This window comes from Marmota monax, unplaced genomic scaffold (assembly GCF_021218885.2).
Source record: "Marmota monax isolate L192 unplaced genomic scaffold, Marmota_monax_Labrador192_F-V1.1 WCK01_AAM20220418_F8-fsc00181, whole genome shotgun sequence".
NCBI lineage: Eukaryota > Metazoa > Chordata > Mammalia > Rodentia > Sciuridae > Marmota > Marmota monax.
In genome coordinates, this window is record NW_026694276.1 from 1,874,067 (window position 1) to 1,890,519 (window position 16,453).

A 16,453-nucleotide genomic window follows, 5' to 3' on the forward strand; every position below is an offset into this window, starting at 1 on the left:
GCACATCTATAGGTTGTTCTGAACCACAGACTATCCAGAGTTCAAAGAAACTGGGCTCCTATCACCCCAAGATGGTAAGAGTTCCTGGGATCCTACCAGGTGCCCCCTAGTTGGAGGCTAAAATGAATAAGGAGCCTATTCAGTCGACCACAATGATTTTTCTCCCCATGGAAAAAATATAGGGGTAAGGGAGGGATACATGGGAACTCTGTACTTTCACTCAACTTTGCTATGATTCTAAAACCACTCTAAAAATGTTTTGTTTTTTGTTTTTAAATACAAACGGAATGCTGTCTTCTGGAGATAGGAAAGCAGGAACATGATCGAAAACCAGATATTCTGAATGGAACATACAACATGTAAAACCGCAGGTGGGTGAGCCCAGAAACCAGGCAGGGCCTTTAATGCATCACCCACACCTATCACGGGCGCCCACTTTCCTGCATTTTATCATTTTGTCCTCAATATGATCATGGCATCAGTAACTCTTGTTTCATAGGCCTGCAGCTCTGAGCCACCAGCTGGTGACAGAGTGGTACAGCCAGAAGTCACACCTCCCTTCCTCCAGGAGCTCTCCTCCCTCTGCCCTGCTGCCTCTCACTTCATTTGTGCTTTATCTCATAGGGAGGGAGCCACTGACACTCTCAAAGGGAGAAAATACTGGCCTGACCTAAAATAGCTTCCATTTATCAAGCACTTAGTCAACTACATTCTGCTAAACACTTTACAGAGATTAGCTCGTTTAATCCACACAACGACCCTGTAGTTATTACTTTAGCCACTTTACAGATGAAGAAATAGACTTAAGAGACACTGTCAGGGCTGGGGGTGCAAATCAGTGGTAGAGCCCTTCCCTAGCAAATGCTAAACCCTAGGTTCCACCCCTAGCACCTGGTGTGTGGCAAGTCACACAGCTAGCTGGTGACAGAGCCCAGCTAGACTCTGGGTCTTTGGGTAGTGGTCTGTAGCCTCTGCCGTGTGCAGGCTCCACCAGGGCACTGCCCTGCTCTGGGGGCAGGGCTGGGGCAAAGAGAGGGATCAAGTAGAGAGGATGGGGAGGGTCCTGTGAAGGGCGAGTTATGAGACTACAGGACTCACTGAATGTGCGAGCAGCTAAAGGTGTGCCTGTGGGTCAGCTGGTCTTGGGGCCTGAAGCCCTGTTGGATAAGCTGGAGGTCAGAAGCTGAGATGTCATCCAATCCTCCCAACAGAAGCCAGAGGTCCCTTTTGGATGGTCTGTGCTCAAGCTCCCCCCTCCCTCCCTAGAGCTATGTGGGTGTCATCTCTCTCCCAAGATAACAGGGCCACCTCAGCCCTCCTCTTGTGGCTATTCTGGGCTGCTCTCTGATCCTTCTCTCTTCCCCTAGCCCCAGCTTCACCCTCTGCTGTGAGTAGGTGGGTAGGGAAAGGCCAGCCCACTTACATAAGCCTATGACTGGTACCCAGGAGGCCAGTCCAGGGAGCAGATGCACAGCCCCTCCCTCCCACCAACAGTGAAAATCTTCTGCTGGAGCCCAGCCTGGGGTGGCCCAGCATGGAGGCAGCCACAATTCTGGAGGTGGCTTCAGGCTCCAAGCTGCAGGTAGAAAAAGCCAGCCCTGCAGATACTGAACAGCCTGAGGCTTCCCTGAAACAGTGGGTGGGCAGTCCCACTCCCCAGCTCCTGCCCACTGTGGAAGGTAAGTACTGGCAGATGCCAAGGGTTGGGAGGCTGGGATTTTGGAAAAATTTCCCTACCTCCCCAACTGTACCTCCTTAGGTGTTTGCCCAGCTTAGTGACTTTATGATGTTTTATGGGATGGGTACTTAAGATGCCAGATCACTCATCAGAGCCTCCACCTGCCTCCTTGGATTCTTCCTTACTGCTCAAGTGTCTGCTGGGTTTCTGCTTTTTATCTGAGAAATCAGTGATTAGTGTTTGTGGGCATTTATAGTGACTAAAAATTATGTTTTTATTTTTACCTTTAAAAAAATGTCTTCACTGGAACTGGGAGGACCTGATGTGTTAGTGGACAGTTGGGCAGGAAATGAAGGGTGAGATGGCAGCTATCTGCAGTGGGAGAAGGGGAAATGAAAAGCTGAGGCCACTGGGAGGCTAAGTATTGATCAACACAGTGACACTTGGCCTCTCCATGGACAGTGCCACAGCATTGGGACCCACCCCAACACCCCTACTGCACCCAGGGGGAAATCCTGGCCTTTCAGAGATGGAGCTCCATGGACATGGAGCCTTTCTGGGAGAAGCACTTGATTCCCCTCCATGACAGTCTCTGTGAAGAGGCATTCTCGAGCTGGGAGGTAACCCCAGGATGCCCTACTGCCCACCCCAATCCCAACTGCCCCTGGCTGAGGTCTCTGTGGCTCACCTGGGTGGCCTTGGGACCCATGCACAGGTGTACACCATGTTGAACGTGTAGACCAGAGACCGAGAGTAGAAGCCAGATTCCTTCCTTCTGCGTGGTGATCTTCGGAAGCAGCCACAGGGCTGTATTAAACATTTAACACAGCCGCTCAAACCCCAGCGTTCGGCATCTTAAAGTCCTAAGTGCAAAGGATGCAAGGACCACAAACCAGAGGCCCACGGACTCCCAGGGTAGGAAGAGGTAGGAGAAAAGATACTCTGAACTTGGAGGCAAAGATCTGGGCTCCATTCCCAGCGCTCATTTTGGCAGCTCCGTGACCTTGGACAAGTCAATTAACTACTCAGTTTCAATTTCTTGTCTGTGAAATGGTGATTGATGAACATTTATATAGTAGGGTAATTGAAAGGATTGCCAAGATAATCCAAAGTGCCTTGGAAGAGATAAATCGAAATGTGAATCCATACTTCCAAGTCAGGAGAGGAAGCCAAGAGTTCCATCTCCATATAGGCTGGAAAGCTCTCCACCTCATAGCATTCTGAAGACACTGGGTTTTCAGAAGCTGTTCAAGAACAGAGAATTGGCCAAGTTTGTCCGTTTGAAGAAGTAGGGGGAACAGCAGCTCAGGAGGCCGAGGCAGGAAGATAGTGAGTTCAAGCCAGCCTCAGCAACTTCGTGAGGCCCTAAGCAACTCAGTGAGATCCTGTCTCTAAATAAACTATTTTAAAAAGGGCTGAGGATATGGCTCAGTGGTTAAGTGCCCCTGGGTTCAATCCCCACTACAAAAAGAAAGAAGAAGTAGGGGAAGCAGAAGTTATTATTCATGTCTTAAATTGAGGCAATTAGGCAGAAAAACCTAAAAAGCCCAGAGAATATATCACAGGCAGAGGGAATGAGAACTAGTTCAGATATGAGAACTTCCCCTACTTCTTCTTTCTGCTGGCTCCCCAACTCTCTCTCCTGGCTTCTATGGAACCCCGGGGGTGGGCATTCGTCTCACCAGGCTTCTGGCTTCTGCCTGCAGAGCAGGACACTGTGGGCAGATAGCCTCTGACAATCCCTGGCCACACATATTTCTGTATGGCAGCTCTACACACTGCAGACCTCTGCCACCAGCCAGTGGCTCAACCCAGGGGTATCCTAGAGGTGACAGGCATTAAGGACACCCTTGACACTGTGCAAAGTACATGTGTCTATTTGCTGCTTGGAAAAAGAAGACCTGGGTTCAAATCCCAGCTCTATCCCTTTACTTAAAGGGAGTCAGTTCACTTCTCAAGGCCTCCATCTACAAATTGAGAAGTTGAACAAATCTGCATCATAATCTTTGGACAGCTAGGGACCCCCAATAAAGATGTGGCCTCTCACCCCAGGGAAAACACATCAAAAGAGTTCAGGGAGTTTGCAGAGTCCCTGAAACTCATCCAAAGATCCTTCAAGGTGCCAGGACTGTCTTCCTCTGAACTCCTCATCTTACTCAGAGCAGGCAGGGACCAAGGGAGGATGCCTTGAGCACACATGGGAAATAGAGCAGACAAAAATTAATTTGCAACACCAAAATAAAATGCAACTGGCTAACAATGAGCTTTTAGTCAAGCAAGGCTTCTTCATGGCTGAATAGGCAGGAGGAAGCTGGCATTGGTAACTGATTTATGTCTATCTGTACAGTACTTAGGCATGGTGTCCTGGGAACAAAATTTGGCAAAGGCTAGAGGAGAACTTCCAAACTAGTGAGGGGCTGGGGAAGAGACTACATCCTTGCCATAGAGAACATGAGACAGTGAGACAGAAGAGGGAGGGCCCAGCTGCTGACTTCAGCATAATTGATCTAACTGACTTGAACCCTCTTTCACTGTGAACTGTCCTGTGACTTTCAGGTTTGGGAAGCTGAGTCTCATCCCTGGGAGCAAGTTTCCTTCCTTCCTCCCTCTCCTCTCTCTGCCACCCTCCCTCCCTTCTTTCTTTCTTTCCTCCTTTTTCCTCCCACAATATTTATTTTTGTGCTTTTTATGTGCCAGGCCCTGTTTAAGGTGCCAGAGTTACAGATATGAATAAAATAGCAAAAGTAACTGCCCTCATTGAGGGTATATTCTAATAAAGGGAGTTGGACAATTAATAAATAAACAAGTAAAGTATATAATATGTCAGGTGGTGATAAATGCTATGCCAAAAATAACACAGGGAAGAGGATAGAAAGTGCTGGGGTAGGAAGCATGCAAGCTTCCTATTTCAAAAAGGATACTCCATGACGACCTCACAAATAAGGTGATACTTGAGCATCATAACAGAGATTCAAGGGGAATATTTTCTATGCAGAGGTAACAGGAACAAAGGCCCTGAAGCAGGAGTGTGCTTTGTGGTTGTTAAAAATATGACAGCCGTTGTGGTGCATGCCTATAGTCCCAGCAGCTTGGGAGGATCGCAGGTTCAACAATTTAGTGAGGCTCTTACTAAGACCCTGTTTCAAAATAATAAATAAAAAGGGCTGGGAATGTGACTCAGTGGTTAAGTGCCCTTGGGTTCAATTCCTGATACAAAAAAAAAAAGAAGAAGGTAGGTGGGTCTTAGAAACTAGTAAGATTATCAATTGAGAATGAGGAGGGAAAAGGTCTAGAAGTTTTAGAAGAAACATGTATGTGCTAATTGGGGCTGGGATTGTAGCTCAATGGTAGAGCACTTACCTAGCACGGGTGAGGCCCTAGGTTCGATCCTCAGCACCACATAAAAATAAGTAAATAAAATAAAGGCATTGTGTCCATCTACACCTAAAAAATAAATATTTTTTTAAAAAGATATGTGCTAGTCACCCAGAAATGGGAGATGGAGTAAAAGGGGGAAGTCAGTAGAATTGCCAGGCTATTTGGAGGCAGCATTTCCTGGTGATGGCCATGCAGTGCAAGTCTCATAGTTCCCATTTCCCCCGTAGACCTCTCTGTGACTCTGCAGGCCCTGAGTGGGAAGAAACTTTCTTTCTTTCTTTGGAACCAGGTATTGAACCCAGGAGCACTTAACCACTGAGGCACAATCCCAACCCTTTTTATTTTTTATTTTGAGAGGGTCTCACTAGGTTGTTTACAGCCTCACTAAATTGCTGAGGCTGGCTTTGAACTTATGATCCTCCTGCCTCAGCGTCCTAAGGTGCTGGGATTACAAGCATGTGCCACCACACCTGGCTGGAAACTTCAATTAACCAGGGTTGGGTATTGCCACGTAGGTGCAATGGGGTGAAAGAGGATTCGGGGATTCGGGTGAGTATGCAAGAGAGTCAGCATCATAATGGCCATGGAACAACCACAAGAATGGGAAGTTATACTCCATGTGTGTATAATGTCAAAATACATTCTACTGTCATATGTAACTAAAAAGAACAAATAAAAACTTGAAAAAAAAAATAATGGCCATGAAAAAAAGTGATTAACACAAGAGGGGTGCTGATAGCAAAAGGGTGGTAGGATAATGGAGCATAGAGCTCAGTGGTGCTGAAGAATTGCTGATGTTTGCTGAGCACCTATAATCCCAGAGACTGGGGAGGTTGAGGCAAAAGGATCACGAGTTTGAGGCCAGCCTCAGCAATTTAGCAAGACCCTGTCTCAAAAAAAATTTTTTATAAAGGTCTAGGGATGTAGTTCAGAGGTAAAGGGATCTTGAGTTCAATCCCTAATACAAAAAACAAACGAACAAAAATGCTGATGTTGAACTATTAGAGGAAGTGAGATTAAAGGAGTAAAGATTATATAATAGTTAGGATAGACTAATAGATGAACCAGACAGATGGCAGAAATAATGGATGTTTCTTTCTCACTAGTGTAAGAACTGAAAACAAGTGTCCCTATTCAGCAGATAGTTCTCTGAGCAGCGAATGAGGGATGCAGGTTTTTTTTCATAAGGATCCCATGATCATCTGCATATAGGTCTTGACCAAAAAGTGATTCCCATCATTTCCACTCACATTTCATTGGCAAGAACTAGTCTCACGGTCTACAGTAAGGGGGCTGGGAAGTGTCCCTGGCTGGGAAGCCACTTCTCAGAGATAACTACACTATACATGGGATAACAGTTTTGGTGGCCAAGTAGCCGTCTCTGATATGGAGGTGTTGAGAACAGGACGCTTACAATTCAGATCATACAGGGGTTGCAGTTCCTGCTTTAGAGACTCAGGGTACAGTGACTATTGGGGAGGACAATAAGGTATGGGACAAGTGGTGGGCCAGGATGGGCAAGGCCCCACAGGGTTAAAAGGATGGGTGCTGAAATCCCCAGGAATCAGATCTTGGGCAGTGTTGGAGACAGAGCCATTGATTCTAAAACCAAATATGAGGCACTGATGGTGGTGGTGGGGGTCTTTATCTCAGAATAACGTTGCCTGTTTCTACATCCCTCCCTGTTTTCTGATCTGTGTTTCATGTCTTCAAGGAGGTGACACTTACCCTTTGCAAGTTTCTTCTGTGGTCATCACACTCCTTTCCCATCACTGTCCACCAGGCAGGTTTCTAAAGTCAAGACCACACCCTAGGCATCTCTGAATGTTTCTCTAAGAAATGCCGGTACTTCGGGATCCCTGGCAATCTTTAGTTTCAAAGCCATAGCTGGCCTTGGGCAGCTCAGAGGTCTGAGCTTCCAGAGGGCTTTTCAAAATGCCTTTTCCCCAAGACTCTGTGAAGGGTGAAAACAAAACTGGGGCCGCCACAGACCTGGTCTGAGAAAACTGAAGCTCTAGGCTTTGGTCACATCCTTCCTGGCATCTGAGGAGAAGGAAGACCTTGGGTGTCAGGAGAAGCCATGCTCCCCAAGGTCAGTACAATTTACACCTCGCTTGTCTGTGGAGGTGCCAAGAGATGCCTCAAGTGAGCCCCGTTACATTCTGAACAAGGGTCAGATTGCTGCTGGGCTGAATTGGGCGGCCACTAGAAAACTCACTGCTGACCGGGCAGCTGGCACTGCCAAACCTTCTTGTGCACTTCCAGCCCTTTGTCCCTGGGGGCCAGGCCTGTGGAGAGCAGCACCCCACCCACTCACCCTCAGAGGGGCTAACTTCAGTTCCATCATCCTGCCAGGGAATCTCACGTATACACAAGGGCCAGGAGCCCTTTGGGGAGGGACAGGTTGCCACCTCAGTGCCACCAGAGCCTCCCTCTGCTGGCTATGTACCAGTGGAGCTCCCCTCAAGGTTTCTAAAGCCATCCTGAGGTCCTACCCTGATTCCCCCACCAGAGCCTATGTTCTACATAAGTCTATTCCTTTCATCTTCCTCTTTGGCTCAGATGAAAGAATGATGACATTTTCCAAGGAGTTTTTCCAATAAACAAAAGAAACTTGAGGTAGAAAAAGTATACATTAGTGTGATCTATTCATCAAAGTCCATTTCCCACCGAAGGTGGAGGCGGAGGGGGGCTCAGTCGCACATCTCCCAGGCATGAAGGCCCAGGTTCCTTTCCTCATCTTGACCCTCTTCAGTCCTTGTGACTATCCCTTTGCCTTTTCCCTGAAGGCCGCTGGAGGTCACATCAGAATCCTGACTCTGATGCCCAGCCCAGCCCTGGGCAGATACTGGTGAGAAGGCAAATGGACAGATAACACACAGAAAGTGGGTTCTTCCTTTTTCTTCCAGTCATTCCCTTGTTACCAGGATCCTTCATGATGATGCCAGACATGGGAACTTCTGACCCAGCGACTGCAGAAATGAAATCAAGCCAAGGAACATGAACACCTAGGCAAAGCTTTAATGAGGGGTAGTGTTACCTGACAGAGCACTGATAGAAAGAGATCAGCCTGCTCCCCAAAGGAAGGATCCAGTTTTTTATCAAGTTGCCAGGCTGGGCTGGAGTCTGGTCATTTTCTACTAGTCATGTGTCATAATTTTTCAGGGAATGTCTTCCTTATGGAAGATACAGATAAGCAGCTATTTAATTTATCCTTGGAGATTTTTTTTTTTCAATACTAGGGATTGAACCAGGGGTACTCCATCACTGAGCTATATCCCCAGCCCTTTTTGAGACAGGGTCTCACTAAGTTGCCTATGCTGGCCTTGAACTTGTGATCCTTTCTCAGCCTCCTAAGTTGCTGGGGCTATAGGTGTGCACCACTGCACCTAGCTTTTGGAGATGTTCTGACACCAATATTTCCATTTTCGTAGTACAACTCCCTGGCTATAAGATAGTTGAAAAGTATAATAGAGAAGGAGGAAAGAAAAGGGGGACAAACGCATGCCAATTTGAAGGAATTGACAGGTTAGTGACTTAAGGCCTTCAGTGTTTTTCCATGCTTTCTTTGTACCATTCCTTTGATAGATGACAGGTCAGGGGCTAAGGGGTCCTTGGGGTTTTAATCTTCTGTCCCTTGGTGGTCCCTCACTGTCTCAATAACTCTGACAGTCTCTATACAGCAGAGTCATCTTTTCTCTTACCCTCTCCCCGATAAATGTGAAGGGTTATTTCCCTACCCAACACCGGGGAACCAAGCTCAGCAAGACAAGGTTTTGAGCTTCCTTTCCATTTACAGTTCTCTTTTTCAAAAAGCCCTTAACTCATGTCCGCCTGTTTCTAACTCCTTGGTTGCTTGCCAACATGGTCACAGGAGAGGAACACATCACACAACACTTCCGCTGTTCTTCCTACCCCACCCCCAACCACCAAAGTCAGCAGAGGGCAACCAGAGCAGGGTCATTGTGGCCTGCAGCTCTGCTACTGTCCTGTTCTTGAGAACACTCACGTCCCTCAGCACCCAGCTCCAAAGGTGCTATCCAAGATAGGCGCGGCCCAAGTGAAAGCATAAGCCATTCACCAAAAAGAAAACTAGAGATGTGAAATAAACCCTCCAGCGCTGTCTGTATATTCATTTACAATGGGCAGTGATCTGGAGAGACTGATGGGGGAGGGTCTATAAATTGAGGTGTAGGAAGAACATAGTCTGACCTCTGTTTATTTAATTATAAATGTCATCACTTAAATGTTTGCTTTTCTTCATGTACATATTTAAACAGTTCAATCTGTAGGTAAACATACTTGTGTTGGGGTAAATGCTCAGGAATGTATTTACAGGGAAATGTGTGTTATCAAAAAGTTTGGAATCTGCTATTGAGCAGTCCTGCTGCTTGCCACAGGAATGTACCAGGGGTGGAGTTTTTCTAACTGCTAGGACTGAATTTTGGCAGGGAGGCCTGGCTTATTGGTGGGAACTGAGGCGCTGTCACATTCTACTTAAGACAACAGCAGCAGGGGACTCTCTGTGCTGGGGAAGGGAGCAAACAGCAGCCCTGGGAAGAGGTCATTCTCAACAAGCCCCCAGGGGACCCAAGTGGGATATTCCTACTCTGACAGCCTATGAAGCCCCAGGCATCTCCAAGAAAGAGAAATGGCATCTGATCATTCCCCAAAACTTACACTCAGCACTCTCTAAAGCATCTCCTATCATCATCCTGGAAGCCAATAAATGTCATCTAATCTTTACACCTCACTGGGATAGGCCTGGGGGATCAAGGGGAGGTGAGCGGGGGGGACCTAATCTCTCCCAGATTTTGTTTGTACAAAGTGATCCTCCACCAACTGGAAGCAGGCGCCAGGAACAGGGCGGTCACACAGAGGAAGGGACCCAGACGCAGGCTCCCTGTGATGACATCAATGCTGTCCCAGTGGGAGGCTGCTGGAGTCCAGGGTGTTGCTCTGCCTACAGAACAGAAAGCATTCTCCTGAAGTCCATGCTGAACTGGGAGTTGGGGATTAATATTGAAAGTGGCCTCTGGACAAGCAAAGTAGCTAAGAACCAATGCAGAAAAGGGCAGAAAACACACACCACACAGAAAACACAAAATACACACTGAGCGCAGACAAAACTCTGGCTGATGGAGAGTCAGTAGTTGAGAGTAATAAATTAAAAGTGTCAGTCTCACTATCCAGTGCTCTTTCTGCAGGGACTTAAATACTCTCCCTGGGTTCCTTCAGCCAAAGACTCATTCCTAAATCCCAGCAAGACAATGTGGGTGGGCTCAGGGATAGAAAGCGTGCAGGCACAGGACCCTAGGTTCATCCCCAGCACTGTCAGAAAGAAAGAAAGAAAGAAAGAAAGAAGGACAATGGGAACAATCTTCCCATCCCCTAACATAGGGGCTTAATTTGGTGAAGGATGCCCAGGCCATCATCCTTAGTGTGCAGTCTTAATGTGTACTATCCCCTTCCTCTGAATATCCACTTCCTGTTCTCTCTTTCCATCACTCAGTGCACCCCAAGATCTGGCTACCTCGGGCCCTGAGGCAGACGTACATCCGGAAGGTTGGGGACACAGTGAACCTACTAATCCCATTCCAGGTGATCATGCCAGCCCCTTACTGGGACCAGACCAAGGTTTTTTATTTAGAAACAGATAACAAGAGTCCTGCTAGCAGTGGGGCAGTCTTCCTGAATGGAAGGGTCACATCTCCAGAAGTGTAAGGCCAAATGACCCATTTATTCTTCACCCCTGAGGGTGGGCTTTGGTAGGGTCAGGGGTGCCTGTGGGAGGAGGTAAGTTAATCTATGACCTTCTGTCTGAAGAGGTCTGGGAGTCCTCAACTTGGAGGGCTCTTGGGAGTTTGGGCAGCTATTCAAGTTAGTCCCAGGGGTGTCCATAACCTCGATTCCATCCCCTTTCCCATGATCCTCAAAGCCATCCCCCTTTCCCATGATCCTGAGGCTGTTGCTGAAAGGAAGAAGTCCCCAGAAGAGACCACCAACCTCTAGCTCAAGGAATTTGCAGCTGCAAATCACGCAACACTGTGGACCTGGGGTAGAGCTAATCTCAACCGCCACAGGGAGGGTACAGAAGCCTCTTGGGCTGCTCCAGCCATATCTACATTCTTCAGGGCAAGCCCAAACCTCGAGCCACTTGGACACACAATGGTTGTGCCTTGGACACCCATCGTGTGAGTGTGCGGAATGGGGAGCAAGACTCCATCCTCTTCATCAGAGAAGCCCAACGTGCTGATTCGGGCCACTACCAACTCTGTGTGCAGCTGGGTGGGCTGGAGGCCACTGCCACCATTGATATCCTGGTGATTGGTAAGTGGAGGTGGGGGAGGGGGAGGTAGTTCCTAGGAGCTCCCTCTTTAGGCTAAAGAGGAGCCATCTTAGGGAAAAAGGAAAGCTGGGCTGATGCCCCAACCCCAAGTGTGGGACACAATGGTGGGCGAGGGGAAGGGGCCTGAGCATGGAAAGAGGCCAAGCTGGCAACGTGGCAGATGCCAGTAATCCCGTGACTCAGTTGGCTAAGACAGGAGGATCACAAGTTCAAAGACAGCCTCAGCAACTTAGTACCCTGTCTCAAATAAAAATATAAAAAGGGTTGGCGATGTAGCTCAGTGGTAAAACACCCCTGGGTTCAATCCCCAGTATCAAAAAATAAAATAAAGTTTAATAGGACACTTTTCTCAGTGGAGTTTAGTATGGAGAGAGGGAGAAAGATGGGAGGGCAGGAGGCACTCTTGAAGTGATTTTGATGCACGTGGGTTATACTATGCCCACTGCTATGGCTTTGCTCTTCCAGAGAGGCCAGGCCCTCCTCAGAGTATTAAGTTGGTGGACGTCTGGGGCTCCAACGCTACCCTGGAATGGACACCTCCCCAAGATACGGGCAACACGACACTTCTGGGATACACAGTGCAGAAGGCTGACACAAAATCTGGGGTGAGGCCCAGCTGGAAAGGAGGGAGGAGGGGACAGGGCATTCTGAAATGGTCCTCTGGCAGCTCCATGTGGGATGAGTTCATAGAACAGTTGTCTCACGTATGGCATCTTCTGGGGCCCCCTAGCTGTGGTTCACAGTGCTGGAGCAATATCACCGCAACAGCTGCATTGTCTCCGACCTCATTGTGGGCAACTCATATGCCTTTCGTGTCTTTGCTGAAAACCAGTGTGGACTCAGTGAAACAGCCCCCGTCACTGCTGACCTTGCCCACATCCAGAAAGCAGGTAAGGAAAGCGCAGAGATCACCACTAGAAAGACTTAAAGAGTGGAAGAGGGATGGGGATCTCATGCCACATCATGCCCACAGCTACTGTTTACAAGACCAAGGGGTTTGCCCAGCGGGACTTCTCTGAAGCCCCAAGGTTTACCCAGCCTCTGGCAGACTGCACTACAATCACTGGCTATGATGCCCAGCTCTTCTGCTGCGTCCGCGCCTCTCCCAGGGTGAGTGGGGAGTTGGGGAAGTTGAAGGGGAGGTATGAGCTATTTCATGCTCCCATCCTAACCTTAGTTACTACCACAGAGCATTCTAATTTCACATTTCCTCTCCCTGCCGTCATCTCCCTCTTTAATGGCAGGTTATTTAGGAACAGTCAGGGCATTTGTAGTTCCAGATGGACAGATGCAAATGATGTTTCCTTTTAGTATTGGTTCCTCATATACAAAGATGTCACTTCCTGACCTGCTGCTATTGGGCATGATGGAGTCCTGCTGGTTTGTCCTCACTCACTTACCCAGACTTCATCTGTTCAGGGACAGTCACATGCAAGTTGCCTAAAGTTGGGCCTCTGGCTATAACTTTGAGGGAGGCTTTCTATTTAAAATCTAGTATTAAATACCTTTAACAATACCCTTAGAAATCTTTACCAAGTACCTTTTGGATCATGAGACAATATGGCAATCACATCTTAGAAGGGTAATATCAATATGCCCACTCTAGAAACTACTTTCTAACAAGAGGGGACTAGTCACAAGGCAACAGTTGGATTAGAATATGAATGGTTAACAATGTATGTATAGAAAGAGGAGACCCTGATGCCCAGAGTTTATGATCCATGAAGGGCCACTCAGTAAGTATCAGACAGAAATTCTCCCCTTTCTTCCAGTCAAAGGTATTTGATGAAGAAGGTGAGGTTTTGGGTGCTCTTTTCAATCAAATAAAGGAGAAGGGAGGGTATTGGTGAAGGTACTGAAAGAGAAATCTCTTCCCACAACATCAAGGACAGGGAGTCTTCCAGGAAGTCATTATCTACAAGCCTTGTGGGAAGAGTCCCAGATATTGAGCACAGAAAGAGCAATTTGTTCTTACTCCCTCTTTCTACCCCCTCATCTTTATCTTCTAGCCCAAGATCATCTGGCTGAAGAACAAGATGGATATCCAAGGCAACCCCAAATACAGAGCCCTCAGTCACCTGGGGATCTGCTCCCTAGAAATCCGCAAGCCTGGTCCCTTTGATGGAGGCATTTATACCTGCAAGGCAGTGAACGCCCTGGGGGAGGCATCTGTGGACTGTCGGGTGGATGTGAAAAGTAAGGGCAAGAGAGGAACTGGTGCCTTACAGTGCCCGTCATCTCCCTCTCCCCTGGTGGAAAAGTCAGCAGCCAGAGACATAAGTTTAGATGGAGAAGGGCTTCCCACTCCAGGTCCTCTCAACACGGTCACATTAGGATGCATTTGAGAAGACATTTTTAGTATCCACTGTCTCATTTCTCTCCATAACCATTCTATAATATAGGAAGAATTGTTTGTTTATTTCCCTGATTTACAAAGTAGAAACCCCAAACACAAGGAGGTAACTGGTTTATCCAGGATTTCCAGTATTGGTTAGTTGAGGAGCTGACACTCTAGAGGCATTAAGTTCAAGTTCCCATTGAGATCTTTTTTTCTTTAAGTTATACAATCTCCTGACCCAGTCCACAAAAACTACAGCTGTTTATTTCTTCCCCCTCTGGTTTATTTAAAGGCAATATTGCACATCCTCTCTACTTCTTTAATGTATTCATTCATTTATCCATCCCTGTCACCTTGTTCAGATCTTCATCACTACATTTAGCATATTATCTACTTATGGATTTGTTTCCTCCTTGAACTCTAAGCACTGAGGGCATGGACACTGTCTATATTCACCTTTGTTTCCCCATTGTCTAGCCTAGTTTCTGACACTCAGTTGGCACTGTCAAAATGTTAATTGCTTGAATCAGGAATGAATAAGCCTTTATATGTCTTCCTCTTCCTTAATATATAGTCTCCCTAACTAGCAGAATGGACTCCCCAAAAAACAAAAATAGAATATCCCTTCGCGATGCTTTGAAAGGTTTCCCAGAGATTTCTGAGTTGTTAACATTGAGAAATATGTGCACTTTTGCAGCTCCTAACTGAAGCTACCTAAAAGGACATTGTACATAAGAAAGGTAAGGGAAGACGGACAGGGTGCCTTGAAGGGTTATTTCATGTTATGCGGGTGTTACTGGGTCTGGGGCAAATGTATATTCCTGAGCCTCTCAACCATGTACCCTCGGTGACCATTTTTTCAAACCAATACTGTTACCTCTGTAGAGGGAATTTGCCATAGACGAAGTCTATTTTCTCTGTATGTTGGTGAGAAAGGATCAAATTTGATGGTCCTCTGAAGAATGGTGAGAACATCTATCTAATCCTGAGAGGCTCTGTGAGAGGAACTGAGCAGGTACTATAAGAAAAGTTGTTAAGGGATAGGGTAAGGGTGAAAAAACAGGTGGGTTTGGTGGTACATGCTTGTGATTCCAGCAATTTGGGAGGCTAAGGCGGGAGAATCACACAGTTGAGAACAACCTCAGCAACTTAGCAAAGCCCTGTCTCAAAATAAAAAATTTTAAAAAGGAATGGGGATGTCACTCACTGGCAGAATACCCCTGGGCTCAATCCTCAGGATCAAAAAGAAAAAGAAAAAAAAAAAAAAAAAAACCTTGGATGAGTAGGAACAGGAGATTATTCTTGTCCATTAGGTGTTTCTACCTCAGTATCATAGGTATAAGAAACAGATTAGTTTATTTATATGTAACTTTGAATGTCATGTATGCTTCCTATATAAGAGAAGGAAATCACCATTTTCATTATATGCCAACAATAATTTAACATTTGGGCACATGGTTCCCAAGCAGCCCATTATTCACAAAGGACAACTGAGGTAGTTGTTTAAAATTTGGTAGCTCCTTCAAATTCTAAATCCTTCACAATAGATATGTTGTATATAAATGGATGAGTTAGGTAAGAAAGAAGAAAGAATGAGCAAGAATGAGCTCCCAACGTCCCCCTGAGTTGTAGCTCCTGACCAGGAAAACTGGTAACAATCTCAGTCCCCGAAGCTATTTACTTAAGCCCATCATTGATACATAGCAAATAAAAACCCTAAGGGCTGCATTAAAGCAGGGGATTCTCCTTAGGAGAGCTCTGCCTGCCAGCTGGCTTATGAACACAGTCTTCCCATCTCTCCACCCTCTGGGTTAATGCTGGGCTCCTTGGTGTGGGTATTTGTTGCTCTTTTTCTCTCTTTCACAGCCAGAGCCCAGGGATGAAGCAAGGTAGGTAGTGAGTTCATCGCACAGGTCCCTGGGACCATGAAGAGAGGTGGCTTCAGCTTCCCAGGTGTGCGCTGGCTGTTTGCTGTGATGGCCACAACGTGCCCTTTCTTTTCAGGGCCTCCAGGAAGCCTGACTGTGACAAGATTGTGTTCTAAAGGAGCTTTAGCACAAGGTCTGATTTGGAGTAATCTAAATAAATGTGTGGCTCTTCCATGCACCTGTTTGAGCCTTTCTATATGGGAAAAAAATATTTAGAAAAATGGAATCCTTTAGCTAGACTGTCTTCTCTTTCTGTTGCATTCTTTCTTTTCCTCTTCTATATTCACATTCTCTTCCACATAGGTTTCTGACACTGTCCTTTTCCCTAGGCAGTTCATGACAGAACTGAATTCAACTCAGTATAGTAGAAGGTGCTGGAAAGAGGTAAAGATGACTTGCTCCCTTCTTCTGTTGGCTTTCCAATATAAGTTGGGATAACAGAATGCAAATCCATCGCCAAGTGGCAAATAGCAGGATACAAGCATACATAATCAGGCCTGAGGGCTGCGATGTGAGCATCCCTTACTTATAGTTATATTCATTTTTATATCAAATTGTTATGGCAAGATTGCAATAAATCACCAAGTCCATCTCAAAGCAGGAGATGGAACTAGCTTCATGGGAAGAGGGCAAATGGCAAGTTTGCACTCCTCGACGTCCTCCAGGGGTTAGAGGACACCTTTTATAGTTTAAAAGCACATGTAAAGCATATCAGTACATTAATCATAAATGGCCATTGCCATGTTTCAAAATCATAAACAAAAATCATGAGACTTCACATC

At 46.6% G+C, this 16,453-nt stretch overlaps 1 protein-coding gene across 3 annotated transcripts; it reads left to right on the forward strand.

Annotated features, from left to right (window-relative positions):
• The first annotated feature begins 1,378 nt into the window (after positions 1-1,378).
• Positions 1,379-15,845, forward strand: Mybphl (myosin binding protein H like). Of its 3 annotated transcripts, XR_006856757.1 has the most exons (10): positions 1,379-1,679; positions 10,569-10,657; positions 11,191-11,386; positions 11,871-12,010; positions 12,136-12,295; positions 12,379-12,515; positions 13,415-13,601; positions 14,441-14,483; positions 15,610-15,632; positions 15,748-15,845. XR_006856757.1 is itself a non-coding variant. In XM_046467287.1 (9 exons), exons 1-8 carry the CDS (start codon positions 1,535-1,537, stop codon positions 14,449-14,451), a joined length of 1,065 nt encoding a protein of 354 aa, XP_046323243.1. In that variant the 5' UTR covers positions 1,379-1,534; the 3' UTR covers positions 14,452-14,483; positions 15,610-15,845. The 3 variants fall into 3 exon arrangements, 2 of the variants coding, with proteins under 2 accessions (XP_046323243.1, XP_046323244.1); XM_046467287.1 differs by having other exon boundaries at positions 15,610-15,845; XM_046467288.2 differs by lacking the exon at positions 15,610-15,632.
• Positions 15,846-16,453: the final 608 nt, after the last annotated feature.

Excerpts from the sequence above, each read along its gene's own strand:
- Mybphl (XM_046467287.1), top strand. The coding sequence starts at position 1,535 with ATGGAGGCAGCCACAATTCTGGAGGTGGCTTCAGGCTCCAAGCTGCAG. Across the intron at positions 1,680-10,568 it reads GCTCCTGCCCACTGTGGAAG|TGCACCCCAAGATCTGGCTA; the intron begins GTAAGTACTGGC and ends TCCATCACTCAG. Across the intron at positions 11,387-11,870 it reads CATTGATATCCTGGTGATTG|AGAGGCCAGGCCCTCCTCAG; the intron begins GTAAGTGGAGGT and ends TTGCTCTTCCAG.